Raw genomic sequence first — 22,840 nt, forward strand, 5'->3', positions numbered from 1 at the left:
GTCCCGTGTGACATTATGTGCCCTTCATGTGCAGGAAGGGACTGCTACAAATACTCGTGCACATTTTCAAATATTAGACTTGTTTGTTTTGTTTGTTTGTTTGTTTGTTTTAAGAGAAACTTTTTTAATATTTCACATTTATATAACCTGCATATAAAACATCTTTATGTCACATAATGTAATACTGCCTCATTGCATTTGCGATGTCCATCTCACTATGCGGATGTTTAAAACAGAAATTTTCATCTAAATCATGTGTATTTTACAGAATAACCCGCATTACAGAATGAGTCATACTTCACAATCTCAACAACCCGGTATTAGCACATCTGTAGGTGGGAATGCTGATCAGTATGATGGTATTTTGAGGGTGAAAAAAAAAAGATGTGTGTGCGGTGGTCGGCCTCACCTGTTCATCCTCTCACTCAGCCACCTACCCTGCTGCCTACGGCCTGGTGGGACAGCCGTTCCCCCACCAGCCCACGCTGGTCGCTCAGCAGCCGCAGCAGCCGCAGCAGCTCCAGCAACGAGAAGGTAAACAAGCGGAAGTTGCGTACCAACTAGAGTTGTTAGAGATGTGACATGTTCACAGGTGACTGACCGATCTACTCATTGTCAGAAAAGATCAAATATATTCAATTCACAATTAAAAAAAAAAAAAAAAGAAATCCTCATATTTGTGAAACCTGACAATGTTTGTAGAGTTTTTGCATGAAAAATGTGATCACATCAGTCAGAACATCACTGTTAAGCCGATGTTCTCATGTCATTCGGTGTGTGACTGCCAATCAGTCATTTGGCAGCACTGACTAATAATTGAGCTTCGTGCAAAACACAAATGAGAAGGAACTACTTGGCTCTAAATCTTTATTTCATGCATTAAAAATGGTTATCAAAACACACACACACACACACACACACATACTTTGTTACTATATTCGGATGTAACTTAAAATAAGAAGTGTAGAACGCCGCAGCGCCTCTTGTTGTTCACACAAATTCAACTTTCAACAAATGTGCGTTCGTCCATCCTAGCAGGGTTTTTCTGACTGCTCAGTCTTTCTCCTAACGCTGTTTTACCGTGTTTCTCCTCTGTTTGCGTCCAGGACCTGAGGGCTGTAACATCTTCATCTACCACCTGCCACAGGAGTTCACCGACTCTGAGATACTGCAGATGTTCCTGCCCTTTGGAAACGTCATCTCTGCCAAGGTTTTTGTCGACCGTGCCACCAACCAAAGCAAATGCTTCGGTGAGCTGAGGAGATGGTGCAGGAGTCCCTGTCTTTTCTGCCCTTTATATGCATAAATTTCTCTGATTTACCTCACCATGGAGGCTTTCTTTGATTAGTTTTCCCTAACTTTTAATTCTCCCTAGGTTTTGTTAGTTTTGACAACCCATCCAGCGCTCAGACCGCCATCCAGGCCATGAACGGCTTCCAGATCGGCATGAAGAGACTGAAGGTGCAGCTGAAGAGGCCCAAGGATGCCAACAGGCCTTACTGAAGGAGGTGCGTAGTGTGGAGATATTTGAGGAGGTGGGAATGGCCCTGGGAGGGATTGATAGACAGCAAGAAATATATCTGGAGGTTAAAGAGACAGTGGATGTAATTGGGAGCTCAGTACTTAGACGGCTGTCTTTCATGTGGAACTGGAGAAGTCAATAACCCTACAGTAGATTAACTTTAATGAGGCGGCCGCACTCACCATCGCTACGAAATAGCTTACAAGGGTTAGTATGTACTTTAAAAGTGGCCCCCTCTCTATTGTTCAGCAAGTAGCGACAGATTAATCTAGAATTCGAAGTTGCTGGCCTCAGATTCTCTTCTTGTCTAACCAGTGTTCTGTCGCAGGTCTGAATCCAACTACTGTTCGTCATTAATTTTTTGTTTTACTTTTCATTTATTGTTTTTGTGCTGTGCCATATGCCATTTTTCCTGAAAAAAACATCAAACCACTCTCAAGACTGTCCCGTCCATACATATATCGTGGAGACGTGCGTCGCTATGGCTAAGGTTGCCTAGCAACCGCTAAAACCTCCCCCTTCCTTCTCACTGCGTTGTAAGTTAATTGGCCTGTGTTGGTTGCTGTGGCGATATTGCCTGTGATGGTTGCCATTAGCAATTTTTATTTTGGGCCGTTGCCTTGATTCACCATGCTCAACTGCATGGCGGGTTACTGTGGCGACCATGAACTGTGTTTGGTGCGTTGTGAGTTTCCTGTTTATTATTTTGTCCTGGTTTTAATCCTTGCAAACACTGATCAATAACTGTCACTTTACCTCAGCATCTGTAAGTAACTGATTATCATGACATGCTGTTTCTATTTTGTTTTTATATACATATATATATATATGTATATGTATATGTATATATATATATATATAAATATATATATATATATTTATATATGTATATATATATGTATATATATATAAAATCCTCCAAAGGCTGGATTGCAAACTAAATAAGCCCATTTGTCCGTAAAATATGGACATATGAGAATTGTTTCCTTTTTGGTTTTGATTCGTTTACTTTTTGTTATCTGTCATGATTATCATTCTTACACATTCCCTTTGTTCAGTTGGTTGGTGTGGTAGTTCTCGGTGAGTGCTGGGTTTTCGTTTGGTTGTAACTCAGTTCCAAGTGACTTTGTGCCTGAACTTTGTTTGGTTTTTGTGAGACTGAAAACTGAACGTGTCCGTAAATGACTGACAAGTGTAGAACTGACCGACTGTGCGCGCCTGTTTTTTTTGTTTGTGCGTCTGAGACAAAAAGAGATTGCGCATATTTGTGTGATTTGTGATGAGTGGATTTGTTAAAAACAAAGTTAGTGTGTGTGTGTGTGTGTGTGTGTGTGCGTGTGTGTGTGTGTGTGTGTGTGTGTGTGTTGTACCAACTGAGACACTGACTTTACTTTCGAAGGTTTTAGGTTCCTGTGACATGTGCTGCTGGCTGAGGAACTACATTCCTCTTTAGGAATTCTGGGACACCAAAAAACACGTTCACTGGCTCGATAGCAGAAATCCTTTATGTCTTCTGCTCAGGGGCACACGGTATCTGCAGGTCATCAGCACGTTTGACAGAGTGAAATATAAAATCTGACAAACCCTTCAAAATGTTCGATTAAATGTTTTGCTCGTTTGTATAAATATTTTATACAAATGTCAATTTGAATTTGATTCTCTTTCCTGAAACAAATGGCCCAATTATAAAACTTTTGTCATTTCAAGTGCCAAATCAACGACAATGTCATTATCCTCTCTAACACAAATCTAAAAAAGGAATGCATTAAAACATAAAACCTTTTACTTGAACTCCTCAGTTTGCTCTGTTCTATGTTAATGACATGACGTGACTTACCTACAAATCACTCAGAAAGCTCCGACCTCCTCAAAAGAGGCGACGTGGATGCAGAATACAAGCAGTCAAATTTTCATAATTCATAATTGGCTGAACGAGGTCATTTGCATCATCCACCCGGATCACGATCCATACAAAACTGAGACATTAATACCTCACGCTCTAATTGAAATACATGCACTCAACACATTTTTCATACATATTGAACATTGTATCAAATACAATCAAAAGGAAGACAAAGTTGTTCTTTTGTCATTTTTATGAGGACTTGAGGCATTTTGATGGTGCTAGAACCGTCTTCGGGATCCAGGATCTACAATTTGATCTGGATCACCTCCGAAAGTTGGTCACAGCACCGGTTATAAATCCACCGTGAGTTTCTGAGACGGCCTGCTAACACACAAACATGCGCCAGCCCTCATGTTACCTGGCTGGTGGAGGCATTGAGTTGTTTCTAATGTAACTATGTAATGTTCTAATGGGTGTCAGACTACTTTAATGGTACGACATGACGATAAACAGTTCAAATAGGTTGCAGCTTGAGTTTTTCATACGTGTTGCTTCAATATATCAAATAGAAATGTTATAAAAATCAATGACCTTTCATTCTTCCTGAATAATGTCTGGATAAGAACCGCTCTGACACACAAACTGCCCCTAAATTGAGTTCAGACCAATTTTTTTTTCTTTCAAAAAGTCTGATGTTTTCTCTTGTAAACCTGCAGATGCCCTGTTTGCAATAACCTGCATCACAATTCAAACCATCTGGTGGACTAAAGAATTCGCCGGAAAAGAATTTAAAATTGTCGCGCTACCTTTTGAAAAGTGGAGAGTTGATTCCCACCAGAATTCCTGCTGTGCATGAACCAATTTGCCTGCCAGACGACCAACTACTTCCTTAGAATGTGCGTACACCTGCAGCTGTATGACTGTCTGACTTGCATGGACACTAGTTAATCACTGAGACACCCCTCCTGCCCCCCCCCCCCCCCCCCCAGGCATCAGTGCAAACAGTGTGTATTGCAGACACCACTCCACCTCCAAACGACTGAGATTGATGAATGTTGCATATCTTTAAAGTCGCTTTCAAACCCTCTGTTTTCTTTTTTTCTCTCTCTCTCTCTCTCTCTCTCTCCTCCTCTTTTTCACCTCCAGGAAAACCTAAGAATTCAATCAAGAAAAAACAAAAAAACAAAAAAACCACTTGGGATGTCCCAGCCTTGTTTGGTTGTTTTAACCAACCGTATAGCACAGGAGCAACATCTCACAAAGAGCAGTATCACATGTTATGCGCTAACTAAAAACGACAGCAGTAATATCAAGAGCAAATACATGCCCAGAGTCAGTACCCGCATTATCAGAAGAGTGCTCCAGAGTTCCTACCATTCCACTGCTGGATCCATTTATATGATGTACATACTCTATTGTCAGCAACAAGATCTACATGTTAAGAAAAGCATATCACTGATGTTATTCTACTGAACAGGGTTCTACTGTATAGTGTGATTTGTGGTCTATGGCGTTAACAGATGGCCGGTCTACACAGTTGGAGAGAAAAGAAAATACTATTCTGTACGATTACCATTGGTAATATTGTTATGTAGAGTTAGTTTTATTATTTATACGTAAATTTAAAAAAAAAAAAGAGAGAAAAAAAAACATGGGGTGATTAAACTGGAAGAGAAGTGGATTTCCCACCCACTGTACATACCTTAGTTAAAAAAAAATGGAGTTAGAAGGACTTCATGAGTTATGATTCTCTACTGCCACTACTTTTCAAATTAAAACCGCGGAAGGAAGGGCTGGGAATTTTTCTATCTTGATTTTTTACGTTTAATTTATTTGGTAATCAATTTGACGGGGGGCGGGGGGTGCTGTGTGACAATTTCTTTTTTAATTTATGAAAAAGGGGGAAAAAAGAGGATTCTGAACTCTTCAAGACAATGAACACACTTATTATAGAGTTTTTAATTACATAAATGTACCTATGGAAGTAAAAAAAAAAAAGCATAATGTTTCTTTATTTATTCTCTACAATTGCTGTTTTAAAACATATGTCTTTAAAAGAAAATAAAGTACAATTTAGAAAAAAAATTGTGTGAGCTGCCTGCTTATCATTATGTGATATGCCCCAAAAATTACCTCTTTCCTCAGTTTGAAAGTTCAAGAAAAAAATTAAAGAGAAAACACATGATAAAGTTGTTAGGGTGGACATAAATGAACTAATTGGAAGGGTTTGCTGCTATCTGTTGGACTGAAGAGGTACTGAGGGAAGTGGAAAATGTGGATTTTGTTTTAGAAAGATAGGATGGAGTGATTATTTATGATTCTTAAATAAACATTTTTACATTTGACCAATGGAATGCTCATGTGTTTTTCATCAGGGGCTGCTTGAACGCATCACGATCGGTGTCCGTCCGCTATGATTGGACGTTCCTCCGTAGGGTTTGTAAAAAGTAATTCAGTAAGGTCCCACGATCACTTATTTATGACACCATATTCATATGATGGAGATGAGAAGGGTGGAGGGGTGTGTAACCACAGCTGCTGTGTGCTGAGAGAGTTTGCCACACAGCATTCTGGGCTTGGTCTGATGAGTCCAAACACGCCTCGGCCTTCTTGGCATGTCTAGGGTATGAGGGGTATTTAATGCCACATAGATTCGTCGCACTAGGAAGAGGTCTGCTCACTTTGCTAGCTTGTCCGACACGATTGCAGTCAGTGGATAACTGCCCATATAAACTACCTCTACAGAGATCCTTATTTTGTAAGGAATTAGCGAACACGTTACCGCTCTCCTGAAGACTCTTCAGTAAAGGCAGAAATTTATTTTTTTTTTTAAAAAGTACAATTTTTCAGTCGTGGACAAGTACAAAATTCAGTGCTTGAATCTGAGCATAACTACCCTTAGTCAAATATTACTCCAACCCCATCCATCCATCCATCCATTTTCTTCTGCTTATTCTGTTGAGGGTCGCGGGGGGGGGGGGGGGGGGGGCTGGAGCCCATCCCAGCAACCTTCGGGCAAGAGGCGGGGTTCACCCTGGACGGGTCACCAGTCCATGGACCCGGAACCTTCTTGCTGTGAGGCAGCAGTGCTAACCACTGCACCTCTGTGGACTCCAACCAAAATTAGAGTATTTCTTTTAATACGCATGCAAATCTACAAGGATGTAAATGTACTTTTGAATATTTTTGTATTTTCTCTTTAATTTTCATTATACCTCAAGAACAAAATGGGATGAAAATACTGTCACCTGAAGGATTAACGTTTGACCAGAAGTAGTTATACTTTGATCAAACTACTATAATGGGTTGAGTACTATGTCCACTGATGCATTTTTGCCAACTAACCAACCTGTTCATCATGCAAATTGGGATCATGAGTTCAACTGAAACAAAATTTCGAGGGGATCCACATGCTGCATTGTTGGGTATTCGTATGAGAAACAGGATTTTAAAAAAGGCTGGAAATAAAACTGGATTTCTGATTCTGATACTTTGCAATGTTGAGGTCAGCCACACAAGGTGCCACCGCAGTCCTCAGGAACAATTAGGGGTTCACTATATAGCCTGAGGTAGGTGAGGATCAAACCAGCGAGCCTCTGGTTGCTGGATGGCCTCCCTCGCTCTGACTCAGGCTGTCCCCAGACCCCCCATTTCACTGTGACACAGAAATGTTGGTGATCCCATCCATCCATTTTCTACTGCTTATCCTGTTAAGGGTCGTGGGCGGGATGAAGCCTTTCTCAGCAGCCCCATGGGGTTCACCCTGGACAGGTCACCAGTCCATCACAGGGCCAACACATACAGACAGACAACCATTCACACTCACAGTCACTCCTACTGTCAATTTAGAGTATCAATCAGCCTCGTCCCCTCTTGATGTCTTTGGACTGTGGGAGGAAGCTGGAGTACCAGAGAGAACCCACACAGGAACAGGGAGAACATGGAGACTCACACAGAGAGATCCTGTGCTGGAGCCGGGACTTGAACCCAAAACTTTCTTGCTGTGAGACAACAGTGTTAACCACTGCACCACCGTGCCGCCTGTTTGTGATCCCATTTTCTTCAAATAGAAAAAAAAAAAAAATTTGAGTGGTGTGACAGTTTAAAAAAAAATGTCACTGACACCATTTTTTGAAGCATCACTAGAAACACCACATTGTGGCTTGAAGCGACAGGTTACAGTGAGGCTAAAAACATGCCGTCAATGATGTTTTATTACAACTTTGCAAGTCAAGACTTCAAAACCACAATGGATTATGACGGATAAGCAGTATGGAGGAATGGTATGGTTTTATTTTGATTTTTTTTCTCTCACTAGTGCGGTTTTAGAGATTACTGTGAAACTCAAGCAGTGTCTTGTAGACTAAAGAAAAACAAAACTCCACTTTGCCTTTAATTGAGGTGAGGGGTGAGTAGATAGACTCAATTTAATTTTGTAGGGGGGCTATCACTTTAAAATGGCATGATTCATTTCTGCTCAACGTTGCCAGCCTCTCTGTGACACTGAACACCCCTCATACACAGGCTAACGTCACTTTTAATAGCCTGCGCCCCGCCCCCGACCCTCTTTTAACATATTACCATAATATCTACTACGTGCAATCCAACTACCCGTCTGATGCGAAAAACCAAAGCTTTATCGGTTCACTTTAACAATACGGAGATTATATTTTCATTTTCGTAACAAACTGTGATTTCCAGACGAGGAAGAGTTTGTGAGGAGAAAGTGCGGCTCTGCTTTCCTCAGAGAATGTGGCGAAACTGAGCTGGAAACGAGGCGGATGGCAGCTCATTGAACGTTCAACAAGTTGGAAAGTGCCTTTTTCGTGGCGAAGTCTACATGAAATCCCCTCAGCTACGACAGGAAGAGAGGAAGAGCAGCTGCACCAACACCGTCCTACCCCTTTCGAGATTAAATTCAACTGCCTGCGCGACGTGAAGTGAACTGAGAGGTAAGTTGGCGGCGGCGGCACCGTTACATGACGGACGATGCTTTCGTGTCAGTAATAAAGGTTGTTTCAGCTTCGACGAAGCCTCATAGCTCTGTCTCCCATTGGCACATACTTTCTATTTTTAGCCAGAAATGGCAGGCTAGTGCCCCCCAGGAGAGCTTTTTTGTTGTTTTTTTCCCCCTTCTCTCATGTCAAGTTTTAACTGCCGGGCACCCGCTCAACCTCTAGCAGGGGAGTGAACATCAAAGTTTGGCTGTGCTAACAGGCCTTTGCTTGCTCTGGTGTCGGTGCTGTTTGTTCACGAGAACCGAGATAAGAGAAGGTCATGGAAGCGTTCGGGCTCGAGCCGCAGAGCCTAACGGCCCCCGCTGGGTAAAATACAGAAGTTGTTTGCTAAAGTAAAAACGGCCATTTGCGACGCTTCGGGCAGATGTGGAATGCGCAAAAAAAAAAAAAAGTTTTCGAACGTAAACTGAAAAGTGTAAATTTCTCCTGATTTGTATCTAATTAAATAGTTATTTAAACAGATGAGTCAAGCGTGTTTCGGGTACGTGTTTACAGTATAAAACGAGAACTGGATGGGTGTTAAACTTTGCCGTTGACTCCATCTCAGTGACTCCGATTATCTGTTCCGCTACGTCCGGGAGACTCCCCGCTTTCGCTGTGTGTGTGCGCGCACCCAGCCACTCCCTGCGAGCTTTTACGCAAATAGCGTAGAGATCTGTGACAGGCGCACAACACAGCCACGACAAGACCGCAGAAGTTTCGAAACAAAAACGGTGGTGTGTCTTTGACACTCTGGAGTGAAGAACAATACACGTGTTATCCTTTTTTTTCCGCTCTCATGTCAAGTTTTAACTGCCGGGCACCCGCTAAACCTCTTGCAGGGGAGTGAACATCAAAGTTTGGCTGTGCTAACAGGCCTTTGCTTGCTCTGGTGTCGGTGCTGTTTGTTTTATCTTGAGTATCAACTCTATCAACCCTGTTGAAATCTTAAAATTTAACAGTAAATTAGCTCCTGGGATGACGTATTTTTGTAGGCCAAAGGCCAACCCGGAAGTCGGCTGCATCGTAGTTTGTTTTGGCCGTAAACCAATAGGATATTTACGTTGGATTTTCGATCATAACAGAAAAAAAGTTTGAGACTTACACATTTTGCTCTGCATGATAATCTTAACATCCACCTCTAGCTTTATACTTATTCTGCTTTTGTGTGATGATGTTTGTTGTCCAGTTCAGCCTCATGTTAGCAACTGCTGCCTTTAAGACACAGAAAGGCAACAAAATCCATGAGGTTAATACTCGATGGTGTGTTTTATTCTGTAAAACAAAATGTTTCAATTTATTTTGAAACTCATTTGAAAATCTCAAAGTTATTGAGGAGAGGAAACTGTATGCTCAATAGTGCTAACTTGCTTCTGGATTTTAGGGCTCATTCCTGGCTCCCTCTGTGTCTGAGGAGCACCCATCAAAACTGCTCACCTCAAAGAAAACTCTTTGATAGTTTAAGGACGATGTTGTTCAACTTGTAAATGGTGCAGGCTGTTTTCATATTGAACGTAGCCCAAGGCTGCAGGTAGCCCTGACAAAATGTAGCAATCTATATCATTCTTTATCTGAAATGTTTAGCCTTGTTTCACAACATTGTGTACAACACACCACAGCATCCCCCTGGCACCACCAAGTAACGCTTAGTTTATCATCAACAGAGACTGTTCATGGTTTTTTTTTCTTTGATTTATTTGGAATATGGTGAAATAATGCTCAGCCTTCCCCAGAACGGATTAATAATTAACCTGTAAAGGCAAATTCAAATGTATGGTAACAGAATTCAGCAGTTGGTTTTCACCCATTTTACTGTCTTTCAAAAAAGGGAAAAAAAGTGGTAAAACAAAAGTAAGACAGACATTTTTATTGATAAGTAACATGGATTCATAGACAGTACGAGTGAATCTGATCAAAATCTTTGTGTGTGTTTCAGAGGGGGCCACTGGAGCTCATTTAACGTAAAGAGCTCAGTTGACGGTTGATTTTCTATTACTTTTTACCATTTGAAGTGGATCAAATCTTAAGACACTGTTTGCCACGCATTAACTCTCAGACACAATCATATTGATTATAAATTCTGTTTCCGTATCATGATGTGTGTTCGAATTAATCTAACGCATCGGATGTGGATGTAAAAGATTGTGAACTGATTCCCAAAAATCCAGCCAGCAGTTATTGAATGTATGTATAGTATGCTGCTGGTCTCGTCATGTGGTCTATCTTTACATACAGTCCATGTATGAGCAGCTTGGTTATGAAATGCAATACAGGTTATTTTTTGCAACCATCAATTGCAGCTGTTAAGCAGTTGGTGGCTGGTGTCTACACCGAGAGAGGAACGCTTTACTGTCAGTGTGCTGGAGAACTGCTGCCACTTATTGCTCATAGCTTTACACCTGGAGACATGGAGATAACCAGTTTATTGCTCTAAATATGCTGCTCTTTGGCTTGCAGCGGTTTAAGTGCTTTTGTTAGATAAGCAATTTATCTTCAACTACTGTCCCATGCTTCAGTTTACAAATTACCTGTTGCAGTTCTCACAGGTGTTTTAACAAGGAAGCACAGCTGAGCTGCTTCAGGCCGGAGGTTGGTTTCCAGTTCCCCCTGTTAGAACAATCTTGTGTGTAGTCACCTAAATCCATGAATTACACCCCAGGGTTGAATGTGAACCTGTACTCATGAATATAGTTCAACCCAAAGAGAAGATTATATTAGATTTGTGGTGTGAGGGGTGACATACAGGAAGCTGCGGGCTCAGTGAAAATGACCTCACACTGATCAATATTAAAGAGATGGGAGATGTAAAATTTTAATATTAGGTGAAGGGCAACTCCACTGTCTGCCTTCAAGAGTTAGCTATTGTTGGCTTATATTGGTTTGAAGTCCACAATCTCTGTTCTTGTCAAGAGGAGATGCGACTGACCAGCTGCTCTCAGAAATGCCCCCCCCCCCCCCCCCCTTAGATTACTTCAGAGACACTCATTTACTCACTGGCATGACTTTTTCCTACCTCTGCAAATCAAAGCCACTCATACTTTGACCCAAGTCCTTGCTTCCTCGTGGCTGAAGCAGTAGCATGATAATTGAGTTCTGTAATAAAATGAACCGATCCGACATGATAACCACATCCTCAGGTGACCAGCTGATCCCTTGGGAGTTGCAAGTAATTAAAGTAATACTCATATGATGTCATCCCAAGGTGTTTGACAGGGAATCCTGTTGCTGCATCTGCACTGCCATAACAAAGCAGTAAGACTCAGGTTCGGGTATCTGATGTTCCCCCTTTTGTTGGTCATGCTTATGTTACCAAAGGATGCACACAACATCAGCTGCTGATCATCTAGAATGTAACAAAGAGAGGCTAGTGACCGACCCCACCCCTGTGCTGAACCACACGGCTCAAAACATGTTCACTAACTGAGACGCCAAAGAGCCAGACTGGGTGCTACGGCAGTCAGACGACACGCCCAACCAAGGAGGACCTCTGTCAAAGAGCATTTATTTATCTTTCTGATAATAAGAAGTGTAGTTCCTGGAGAGGTCAGCCTTTACATTCCTCCTCAAATTATTGTGTTGATATACTGACGATAATAGAATGATATCTGCTTGCTATTTGTACAAGATACACAGAGACTCGGTAATAGCAGCATAATGTCAGGGGACAGATTATTTGTCAGCCAAGTATTCATATGGAGTATGAAATAGTCTGCATCAGCCAATGCCTGCAAGCATGAGTCAGGTTAAAAAACAAAAACAAATAATGTCTGCAGACAGACCTCAGCCTGCAGGCAGCCTCATCAGTGTGGCTGCTGACCTCTTAGGCTGCTGTGGTGCGGCTGGATTTATTGTTACCTGAGAGAAAATTCAAAGAAGAGTCCAGCTTAAGAATACAGTGATAAGGCACATTTTATTTTCAAATATTTTTCTATGTTCAAGTGAAAAAACACATTATTGTGTTAAAATTATATTCATAAAATATCTGGGACTAAAAAATGTATTTATATTCATGTGAGTTTACACTTTTTTATATAGTTTTAATAAATGCTTATTTAAGTTATTGAATTTTTTTCTCATCTTTTAGTATTGTTAAGGAATTGTTGCATTTTATCAAAAGCCCAAAATATTGGCATTTTATATTGGTCAGCCTGCCCCCTAAATATCTGCCATTAAAATAAACAAAACCATATGGGTCGACGGCTATCTAAACCCAGCTCTGCTGTTATGACCCTCAGCTTGTTTACAAGTACACATAGCTGGCGTAAGGCCAATGCAGCATGTGAATTTATGCATTAGCCCGGTGTGATGTGACCTATAAACTCCAGAGTGACGGGGTTTCGAATGAGTTTTTCCCACTGTCCCTGATTCAGTGTCGTCTCTACCTCCGCTGGTGGATCAGCAGCACAACCATCTGTTCTCCTGTTCAGTCTGTGTGCTGTTTAGTACAGGTGGCAGGGTGTGATAGCTGCGTAATATTCCTACCCTGACAGCACTGTGGAAAGGGAGCTATTGGTCTGTAGACTGTAAGTTTGTAGCTTTTTTGTGGTAGCTATTTTTGGCATTTTGCATCAGGGAATAAACATATTGAGATGAGATGGATGAACTGGAGAGGAGTGAGGGACGGATCTGACTCAGACAGCCTGCTTTGGCCACCTTGGCCCCACTACAAGTAACTAACAGACCGTAAACACCAGGAAATAATAGCGAATTGTCCGCACGTGACCTTTATATTGTGTAATTCCAGTTGCTTAATTCAAATTTCTCTTGAAGAAATTTTTAGTGATGTAATACTTCATTATGGTGTAGATGTGCTGTCGGGCAGATGGTTATTACTGCTGTTCCTTTATCTTAAAACAGTGTAATCTGCCCTCATAGATTAACTATGTCCAACACAGCAACTGTGTGAGAGCAGGACACGTCACAGTGTGAGATTGAGGTCCATATTTGAACTTTGCACCGTTACTCACAGATTTTCTGAGGGAATTGTGTGAAGATGACAAATCCACCCGTCTTTATCCCTTTCATTTTGAACAGGAAGCACCCAGATATGGTTTCTCTTCCAGATGCCCAGTGAGATTAATCACCTTCAATCAATACTCATTCCTGTCAGCTTTCGGTTCCCTTTCCTTCCTCTCAGGATATTGTAGTGGTTTAGAAGGGCTCTAAATTTATTTTGACTGGAGATTACACAGGAGACAAACTCCTCTGTTTAATTCCTTTCTTATGTTCCATCTACAACATACAACAACAACATATCCCACAAATCTTTTTTTTCCCTCTTGACTCTTAATCTCTAGGATGTTGTCAAGGTTGGGTGAGCTCTTGTGGGCGGACTGGCTTTGGTTTCCTGAAGGCCACGGCTGGGACGACCTGAAGGACCATGATGGCAAAGTCTTCCCCAAACCAGGGGACCTCTGGGCCACCATCCCCATCGCTGTCTGCTTCCTGTTTATTAGACAAATCTTCGAAAGGTGAGTCACTCAGTGAGTTTACACGGTTGCAGTCAGAGCTCAAACAGGCCATTTAATTGGACTACAGTCATCCCAGTAGGTAGAACGCTTGATGGTGGAATGCTCCCTTACAGCTGGTTGCAATTACTTTGTTCCATTTTTTTCTTTTTCTTGTCTCATACCAAACCAGTTAGTAAACTCTGTCAAACTGCTGGCTTAAATTCGAAGACAGATAAATGAGCAACTCCCAGATGCATTTTGTTGTAGTTTCACCCACCATGATGATGATGATTACTGTTTGCTGTTTGACTTGCAGTAAGAACACCAACGCACTCCCTGAGGAACGTGATTAGCACGATTAGAGCATGACAAATGAATTTGACTCCCAGCTAAATTATATATGCAGGTATGTTAGTCTGACTTTGAAAAGTAGGATTTGAGTCAGACAGGTATTTTAAAAATCCACTTTTAGTCAGTCAACCATAATAATATTCCTGCGAACATATAAACACACTCATATCTGTATAAGGATAATTTAGAATGCTTTTGGATTAGAGATTATGTGTTTGTTTGTTTTTCTCTTTTCAGGACAGTAGCAATTCCTTTAGCTTCTCTGCTGGGAGTGAAAGACCAACAGCGTGTTTGTGCTCCTCCTAACCCAGTACTGGAGGCTTATTTCTCCAGCACATCAAAACACCCCTCACAGGTAATCTTCAGGATATAACCTGCGTCATTTTGCAGTGATGCAACATGAATTTATTGATAGAGTTGGCAGTTAATTCTGACGGAGAATGGAAATATGGTCTTAACCAAATCTGTCTATTACCATCATTTGTAAGAATCTTATTTCTGTGTTGTCAGAGCTCCATCGAGACATTAAGTAAGCAGACAGGTTGTTCAGTGCGACAGGTTCAGCGCTGGTTTAGGCGGCGGAGGAACCAGGACCGACCCAGCAAGCTCAAAAAGTTTCGGGAAGCCAGGTAGCTCTAAATCTCCAGAACACCATTTCATGTCTTTCATACTCACCTCTCTGTTGTAGCTGTCTGCTTTGAGCCAAAAGCTGTTTGAGAAATCCTTGTGAAACATGAGCTGTACCAAGGTATTTTGAAGGTCTTTCTTCTGTATTTGGAGAATTTTCAGGGGGGCTTTTAACATGACCAGATTTTTCTTTCTCTAATCACAAATTGTTTGAGGGGCAGGTCAACCCCCCTTCTGCATTGCTCCCTAATGCTCCTGGCAACAACCCCCATCAATGGTGTGATGATAGCAGCATTTTTGCGTAAAACAGAAACTTCATTGCATTAAAATGGTACTTTTTGGTTTTATAGAATAAAAACCAGTGACTTATAAAATATGCGAAAATGAGAGTTAGCATTTCTCAACCTGCTGTCAATAGTGGTGTTCTTCCCAGTATGGTTCACTGTTTTTTGTTTTCAATGTGTATTCTTGATTTTTTTCCCCCATGTATGTTGTGATTGAATTAATTTTTGTTGAAAGTTCGCACAAGTGGATGAATGTATGTTCAAGTTGGTGTCGCTCAATATTTAAGTGTCATTTTGTTATATTTGGTCTTTTTTTAATTATTTCAGGTATCTCGAGTTTGGTTCATGAGAATATTATCAGGACTTGTTTTCACATTTTTGATGTAGCCGCTTTTGCAGATTAGAGTTGACATGAACGTCAACTTCAATCTCGCCATTTACTTTGATCCACACTCGTGTGAAGCTTCCAGGAATACTAGCAAATTGGATGAGCCGTAAATGTCGGATAAACTGGACTCAAGTGAACTAATACAACTGCAACAAGTTGTGAAAATACTCTAAAACTATCACTGCAACTAACTTGACTTGCAGGAAAAAATGCAATAAATAGGATTTATAAGCTTTTCCAAGTTTTTAAGAACAAATCAACAATTTACAGCCATGTTTTTCTGTAAAAATGTGGATATCATCGACTAGTTTTTATCAGTAGAGATTGACTATCTGCCATAAATGCATGTTTATATCAGTAGTGGCCAAAAGTGTTCATGTCGTTGCTTTCCTCATTCAGATCCTACTGTTTGTGTAGAGGTTCGTTGTTGTTTCTTTGAGTTGTACTCTAGAATGAGCTTTGTGAGATAACTGTGCATTCTTTTCCAGTTGGAGATTTACCTTTTACCTTCTTGCTTTCTTTGCTGGCCTGGCCATCCTTATTGATGTGAGTAGTGTCTCAGTTTAAAAAAGAAAAACATCATTTTTAGAAATATAACCAATCTCCTGTCATAACTGGAAACGTCTTTAATGATCTATTGGGAGTTGAGACATAACTGCTGCACGCAAACTCTTTTCTCCTCTGTGGTTTCTGCAAAAGTGCAGGCCGAACACTCAAAGCGTCATTAATATTGAATATCAATTTCCTCTCAGAAACCATGGTTCTATGATTTGAAGCTGATGTGGGATGGCTTCCCGAAAATGGTATGTCACTGCTATGAACCAGCTCTCCTTCACTTCAGTTAATCCCTTTGTTTACCAAATTACATAACTGACTAATGGGTATGAGTTTTTACTGCATGTTATTCTAACATCTTTCTCTTTTTTTTTTTCCCCCCCACCCTCTTCCAGCCGCTGTTGCCTTCTCAATACTGGTACTACATGATTGAACTAGGCTTCTACCTGTCGCTGATTTTTAGTGTAGCATCAGATGTCAAACGTAAGGTAAGTGAAGTTTCCAGACCATAAAACCCTTTGCCACGACGCTCCGTCCAGTGAGACCTGAGTAGATGCTACTGAGTGCACCATACAGACACTGACAGTGGAGTTCAATGTTAATAAATGGATTTCTTCTCTAAAATGTCCCGACTTTATGTATTAAATGGAGTGGTCTGAATACCATTAAAGCTAATGTCCGTGTTCCACTCATCTCTTCCACTGTTTAAGGTCACACTTGGCTGCAACAATCAGATTTTCTCTCCAGTCAGGGATGAGTTAATGTTTGACCGCATCGTAGATGAAAATGCTACTGCAGAGAGACAGATTGACCATTTTCTCCACCGGGCTAAACATCTTTGTTAAAGTGGTAGACCTTCAAGCTCGTCAGTAGCATCTACTTTTTCGTGCCTCTTCTGTTAGTGCCAACACTTGTTTTATAGCTCCCGTTGACTAATGCAAAGGAACTAATCTTTTAAACCACAACAATGTTCTTTCATAGAGTCTTTGTGTTGAAATCTTCTTCTAATATGAGGATTTGTTTTGTAACTTTATTGTTGTTTTCTGTGTGTGTGTGTGTGTGTGGATTGTGTTTCTTTTTATTAGCTGGTGAGCTGTATAATTGGCCATGTCAGAAGGGTTATTCCTTCGTAAAACCAACACCAGAGAGACACACACAGCCGATTAGTGACTGATTTTTACAGCTTGATCAATAGGTTACCAATCTTTTTTTAACTGACTTCTACACAATCTCTTTTCTCTGTCTTTCTTTCCCTCCCTCTAAAGGATTTCAAAGAGCAAATAATTCACCATGTTGCCACTATTTTCCTCATCGTTTTTTCCTGGTTGGTCAACTACATCAGGGGAGGGACTTTGATCATGTTGGTGCACGATGCCTCCGACTATCTCATGGAGGTATGACCCCATGCCAACCTTTTCACCTGCCAACAAGCGTGACATACATGGTTGTTAAACTAAAGGGTCAGTGGGAGCTCAGACCTGGTACTTACATGCATCCTGACTATTCGATCACAGGTGGACAAGATCAGCTCTAAATGTACCAAGATTTGATTACTTAGACCTTTCGGAGGTGGTCTGGGCCATGTGTGACCATATATTTTTAAAATGTGAGCAGAAATGTGACCTGAGCCAAAGTATGTACCAAGTTCATGTGTTTTCACCAAACAACTCATTTCTAACTAACTAGCATCGTTGCGTCCTGCTGGTCCATTAATATGTTTCTGAAGGTGCGGAGGCCACACTGTTAATGATAATCCAACCATTTTTCTGTCTACAGAATAGTTGCCTATGACACAGCACTTAACTGATATCACAACGAAGTGTCTTTGCCGAAATCTTAAACCGAATAAAATGTCTGTGTTCTAAATGAATAAATTGGTTTCTCTGCATAATCCACAGGAAACAAGATATGGGCACTGTGATTCATTGCTCTGTGCTGCTTGTAGGGAATGCAGACTGTCATGCTGAAACAAGCAGATTGAATACAACACATTTGGTCTTTGTGAGAAGAAATAACCGGCATTTATTTGCATATAGAGCGAGAAGAGCCATCCCATCTCAAGTGCACAATTGCATTGAAATGTCAGGCGTGAACTCCCATACTCGGAGCTGCCCACTTGTGATCGGGTCACTCTGGATGCATGTTAATACCACGTCTGAACAGGGCCCTGGGGCAGTTTTTCTCCACTTAACTAAATCATGACACAGCACCGTCATTGTCAGTAAAATGTAGTTAAAGCAACAAGAGTGCTCATTGTTGACAGGCTGCAAACCATTTACATTGGTGTTTAGTCCTCTCTGCTTCAATATTTGTTTTACTTGTTCTTTGAGTGTTTTGAGCTTCACAGTAGAGTTTATTTTGATATTCGTCCAACATTAACCGCACTCACTTGTGACCCTCAATTCTAAAACAGATACTTGAGTAAGTTTGAATCAATCATGGCCGGTTTGCCACTTATAGAAGTGCATTGTGGAGAATTTCCACGTTTTTCAGGAAAATAAGAGGCAGTTTTTCAGTTGAATTATAATTCAAACCCCAGTAAATGTAGTCTCCCTTAAAGCTGTCTTGGGGGGAACCATTGCACCATGCACTTATGAACTGTCTGCCCTCTAGAGGGGAACAAGTGGAAATGTTACACACTCTCTGTCTTTTTCTCTCCAGTCAGCCAAGATGTTCAACTACGCAGGTTGGAGGAGAACTTGCAACTTTATCTTCACTGTGTTTGCTGCAGTTTTCATCATCACTCGGCTCATAATCCTCCCTTTCTGGTAAAAATCCTGTTGCGTAAGACTTGAGTGTTCTTGTTATGAATCACTTTGGGGAATGCACGATATGAACATGATGGTGAATGTTGCAAAATGGACCCTTCTTTTTTCTTTTTTTTTTCTTCTTTTTCTTTGGCTTGCTTTGAATTTCTTTTGGGAAGGAGTAAAGCCAGTGTGTTCAGATAGTATTTGTTTTGCTTTTGTTAAGACACATGTTGATGTTGCAATACCTGCTCTGCTTTCTCTACTGCACAGTTACTGTGACAGGCAACATGTTGTGTTTAGCTGCCAGCTACACGCCTTCCCTCCACCAGGGAGCCCACACAACAGAACACATAAAGCGTGGGAGTGTTTGCACAGCAGCCTTTTAACGTTCACCAGCTACAGACGCATAAATACCATCTCAAAGAAATTACATACAGTTATCATCTTGTCACAGCCTTTTGAACAGATTAGCACACGGGTAGTTAGTAGAAACCTGCAGTAATTTATGTTATTATTTATTTATTTTTACAAATGTCAGAAATGTGCTTCAACAATTTAATGGTGGCATAACAACAGACACATTGTCTTTCCTCCTGGCCTCGTTCAATAGGCTTTTATGGTGAGTGTAGGTGGCTCTGACTGGACTCTCTGTTCTGCCTTTGTCCCCTGTGCAGGATCATACACACAACGTGGGTGTACCCCCTGACCCTCTACCCGCCCTTCTTCGGCTTCTACTTCTTCAACGGGCTGATGTTAATCCTGCAGGCCCTGCACATCTTCTGGGCTGGTCTCATCCTGCGCATGGTCATCAAGTTCCTACCAGGCAATGTAAGAACCTCAGCATTCACATTTCCCGCCGCTTAACAGAAGGGTTGGGTATCGTTCCCTGATTTCTGATTCCTTTCAAATGATTCCAATTCCTAAGTGGTTCTGTCTTAAAAGCTGAATGAAAAGGTCTTTTAGTTTCAGTCTCTCTGTCATTTGTAGTCGGAATAAATTGTCATTTAAATGGAATACCAATAAAATTCATGGTTCCATGTACAGTTTTCCCACTGCAACAGGATGATGAATGAGTGGTGCACCACGCAACAGTTTTGTCTCTAACAGCAACTGTAATAATTCTGTCTTGACAGGATATAGTTGAGGATGAGCGGAGTGACAAAGAGGAAACAGAGACCGAAGATGAAGACAACGATCGGAAGGAAAAATGCAAAAATGGCCACGTACAGAACGGCCACGCTCCTCTCAACAACAACCGCAGAAAGACGGACTGATGTGACAGTGAGAGCTGGAGATGAGGCTGTGTGGGGAGGGAAGATAGGCCCTAACATGTGGCCTTCATCTGCAAGCCAAAGAATGGGGGCATGGCATGAAGAGAGAGGCAACAGGCAGCACACACACTTACACCTAAACTGTACTTTTATACACTAATATCTGAGAACCCTGGTAGTCAAATAATTTCATTCCTTTGTCAATTGCACTAAATTCCCTGAGGGGAAGAGAAAGGACGACATGTGGTATTCCTCTTTTCTCTCTCTCCTCCACCAGATTTTGTTCTGTTGACCAAGTTGCCTCACGTCAAACCTCCCTGCTTGTAGCTTTACATCTCGTTACTGGAAGTGTTTAAGAGATCGCTGTGGTTAGGACGGGCATTTCCCTTCCTGCGCAGTCGGTTAACGCTCTTCTAAACTGTTCTGCCTTTAAAATGTTGATCTTCATCAGCAGAAGCACGCTGAAGCCAGTGGCACACGGTGAGCGAGGCACTGCCTTTCTATGGATCATAATTTGATCTACTAACTGAAGTCTACAGTGGATTCTCTACAAGTTCTTTTGTTTTTGCAGCTCCCACTTTGTTGTGACAGTTTGTCACCTTTGGTCCTTGCCAATGATTTTCAACCAGTGTTTCTAAAATATATTTGTACCAATTACAAGTCAAGCAAAAATAAGTGTTGGTGAAATGTTTTTTTTTTTTTTTTAACAGTTTAAGACCGTGAAAGAAGGTGCTAAATGTGTCACACATATTGAAATGTGCCTTTTTGGAAATTTGTCTTAAATGCCTTTTGGGAAGGAAGGAGAAAGCACATAAGTCCAAATCATTTTAAATAATATTTTGTTTAGTATCTTTTTGGTTGTATGATTTTTATTTTATTTTTCTCTCTATGTTTTACTTGTTTTCAGTCCAGTTTAGGGTTTAAATGTGTGAGGAATTTGTTGAGCATAAGCCAAACCAATCACCAAGTGTTATTCTTTATGGGCTGGAAGAGTCAATAGCATTTCTTTTTAGTGTTGTTTTTTCCCATCCATCCAAAGATGCACTTTATAGTTTCCTCTGTAGATCAGCATTGACTAAATATAGAGTTAAAAAAAATCATTCTGTTACATTTGAATCTAAACCTGATTTATTTTTTTTTGTTCGGAAAGGTTTGGATTATGATTTGATTTGATTTTTTTCGTCATCATATTTATACTCTATCGATCGACCCGAGAGCTTCCTCTTTGTCAGTGTTTTGATTCAAAACCTGTTTATTTCAATCTGAAAAAAAGTAAAATGATGCACCAAAGTGTGGTTTACATTAAGTGATACCATTTCATTTGCAAGTGCCTTTAGAATTTCAAATGTAGGTTATACAAAAAAAATGCTAATCTCTCCGGCCATCTTTGTTCCCCAACACCTCCAACACATGCACTGTAGCGCTCTGGGCCTCTCCTTACCTCTGACGTTCCTTAATGCCTCGGCTCATGACGACCAATCACCTGCAGCTCCCTCCAAAGAGCTTTGCTTCTATAAAAGTGTTTTTATTCTGCAGTAAGCGTGGCTGAGATGTAACATCGTAATGATGATGATTAAAAATAATAATAATTGTGGAGAACTATTCTGTGTCCGTTACTTTTTTTTTTTTTTTTGTAAATCATTCGGCAAATATGTAAATGAACTTGTCTAAATCCTTTTCATGGCGTCCTGAACTGGTCTCAAGGTCTGCTCTTTGTCAAATAATTATTCTGTGGCTGGATAAGTGCAGTCAGGGGCTCATACGAACAGCGTCCGAGTCACCAGCGTCCTGTAGTTTATCACCTTTGACAACAGAGGTCGCTGTTGCTCAGAAAAAAAGATACTGTTACTTTATCCTGCTTGATTGGAGGATGGAGGCTCGGTTTCTTCTTGTTAACATGAAAGGATTGTGGGAAATCGCATGCAAAATGAATGAGCAGAATAGGGAAGGAACATGTCATTATATTCTAGATCTCGCCTTCATTCTTTGCTTTGGTAGAAAGTTCAGGAAATGTTTTCATCAATTCTTCCAGACCAGGAGGAAACAGACCTGAGAGAGAAAAAGTTCCTTTTGACCCTCCTCTAACCTCCAGTCCTCTCATCATAACACTGTAAACTGAAGATGCAAATGTATTTTAGACATGACAAAGGAATCCGATTCTCATTCCGAATGACATTTTGATAATATATACAACAGTTTTGCGATTGAGAGATTAACCTGTTCTTTCTTTGGACAAATCAAACCCATCTTAAAAACCGTCTTGGAGATGATCTTTGATTGTGTTGATGAGATCAGTTCAAGCTGGCACTTCCTCTGGTGGAGTACTCTTGAAGACAACTGAGAACTTCTGGGATGCAAAAAGAAACCAGTTCTAGTTTCCTCCTCGTTCACTCTCCCCTATTTTGGCTCCAACCTAAAAGACCTGCTTGGTTAATTGAAATGAAGTAAGATCACGTTACATTTGTGCCTGGCATTTCAGCTACACGGTTCTCATCTCCGGCAGCCTAACCACACTCATTTTAAGATGCGAGGGTCAATTTCCACTCTGGCTCCACAATTTAATTGCTAATGCATCTCCTGTTTCTCCTCCTTGGACGTCTGTGCTTTCCTTGCCGCGCCCTCTGTCCGTGTTGACCCTCCTTCCAAAGAAATCTTTGCCTTCCTTTCACACGTTTCTCCTCCTTGCACTGTTTCCTATTCAGCCTGGTGTAATGAATAAGCCATGCGGCGCCGCCTCAGGTGCCTGGGTTACGCTGGTGTGAAGTCTAATGGGTGACAGGGATGAAGCTCTGTTTGACA

The 22,840-nt window shown here is 41.0% G+C and overlaps 2 protein-coding genes across 4 annotated transcripts in view; both read left to right on the forward strand.

Annotated features, from left to right (window-relative positions):
• celf3a (cugbp, Elav-like family member 3a) overlaps positions 1-5,710 on the forward strand; it is a 25,020-nt gene extending 19,310 nt beyond the window's left edge. Inside the window, exons 11-15 of one of the 3 annotated variants that reach the window (XR_015111334.1) lie at positions 430-534; positions 1,107-1,250; positions 1,376-1,508; positions 1,963-2,058; positions 4,515-5,708. Coding sequence is in view for 1 of the 3 variants with exons in the window: in XM_086194060.1 (XP_086050186.1) it covers positions 430-534; positions 1,107-1,250; positions 1,376-1,503 (377 nt within the window). In the remaining 2 variants the exon portion in view is untranslated. Of the gene's footprint in view, positions 1-429; positions 535-1,106; positions 1,251-1,375; positions 2,059-4,514 lie in introns of all 3 variants that reach the window. The other 2 variants (XR_015111333.1, XM_086194060.1) reach the window with 2 other exon arrangements.
• Positions 5,711-7,926: 2,216 nt separating this feature from the next.
• Positions 7,927-21,237, forward strand: cers2a (ceramide synthase 2a). The gene is made up of 11 exons (XM_086193656.1): positions 7,927-8,320; positions 13,663-13,836; positions 14,404-14,521; positions 14,677-14,795; positions 15,954-16,011; positions 16,218-16,268; positions 16,416-16,508; positions 17,286-17,414; positions 18,682-18,788; positions 19,445-19,598; positions 19,904-21,237. Exons 2-11 carry the CDS (start codon positions 13,664-13,666, stop codon positions 20,042-20,044), a joined length of 1,143 nt encoding a protein of 380 aa, XP_086049782.1. The 5' UTR covers positions 7,927-8,320; position 13,663; the 3' UTR covers positions 20,045-21,237.
• Positions 21,238-22,840: the final 1,603 nt, after the last annotated feature.

Source organism: Aulostomus chinensis, chromosome 22, assembly GCF_037954235.1.
Source record: "Aulostomus chinensis isolate RoL2024-O1b breed Wild chromosome 22, RoL_Achi_v1.0, whole genome shotgun sequence".
Lineage (NCBI taxonomy): Eukaryota > Metazoa > Chordata > Actinopteri > Syngnathiformes > Aulostomidae > Aulostomus > Aulostomus chinensis.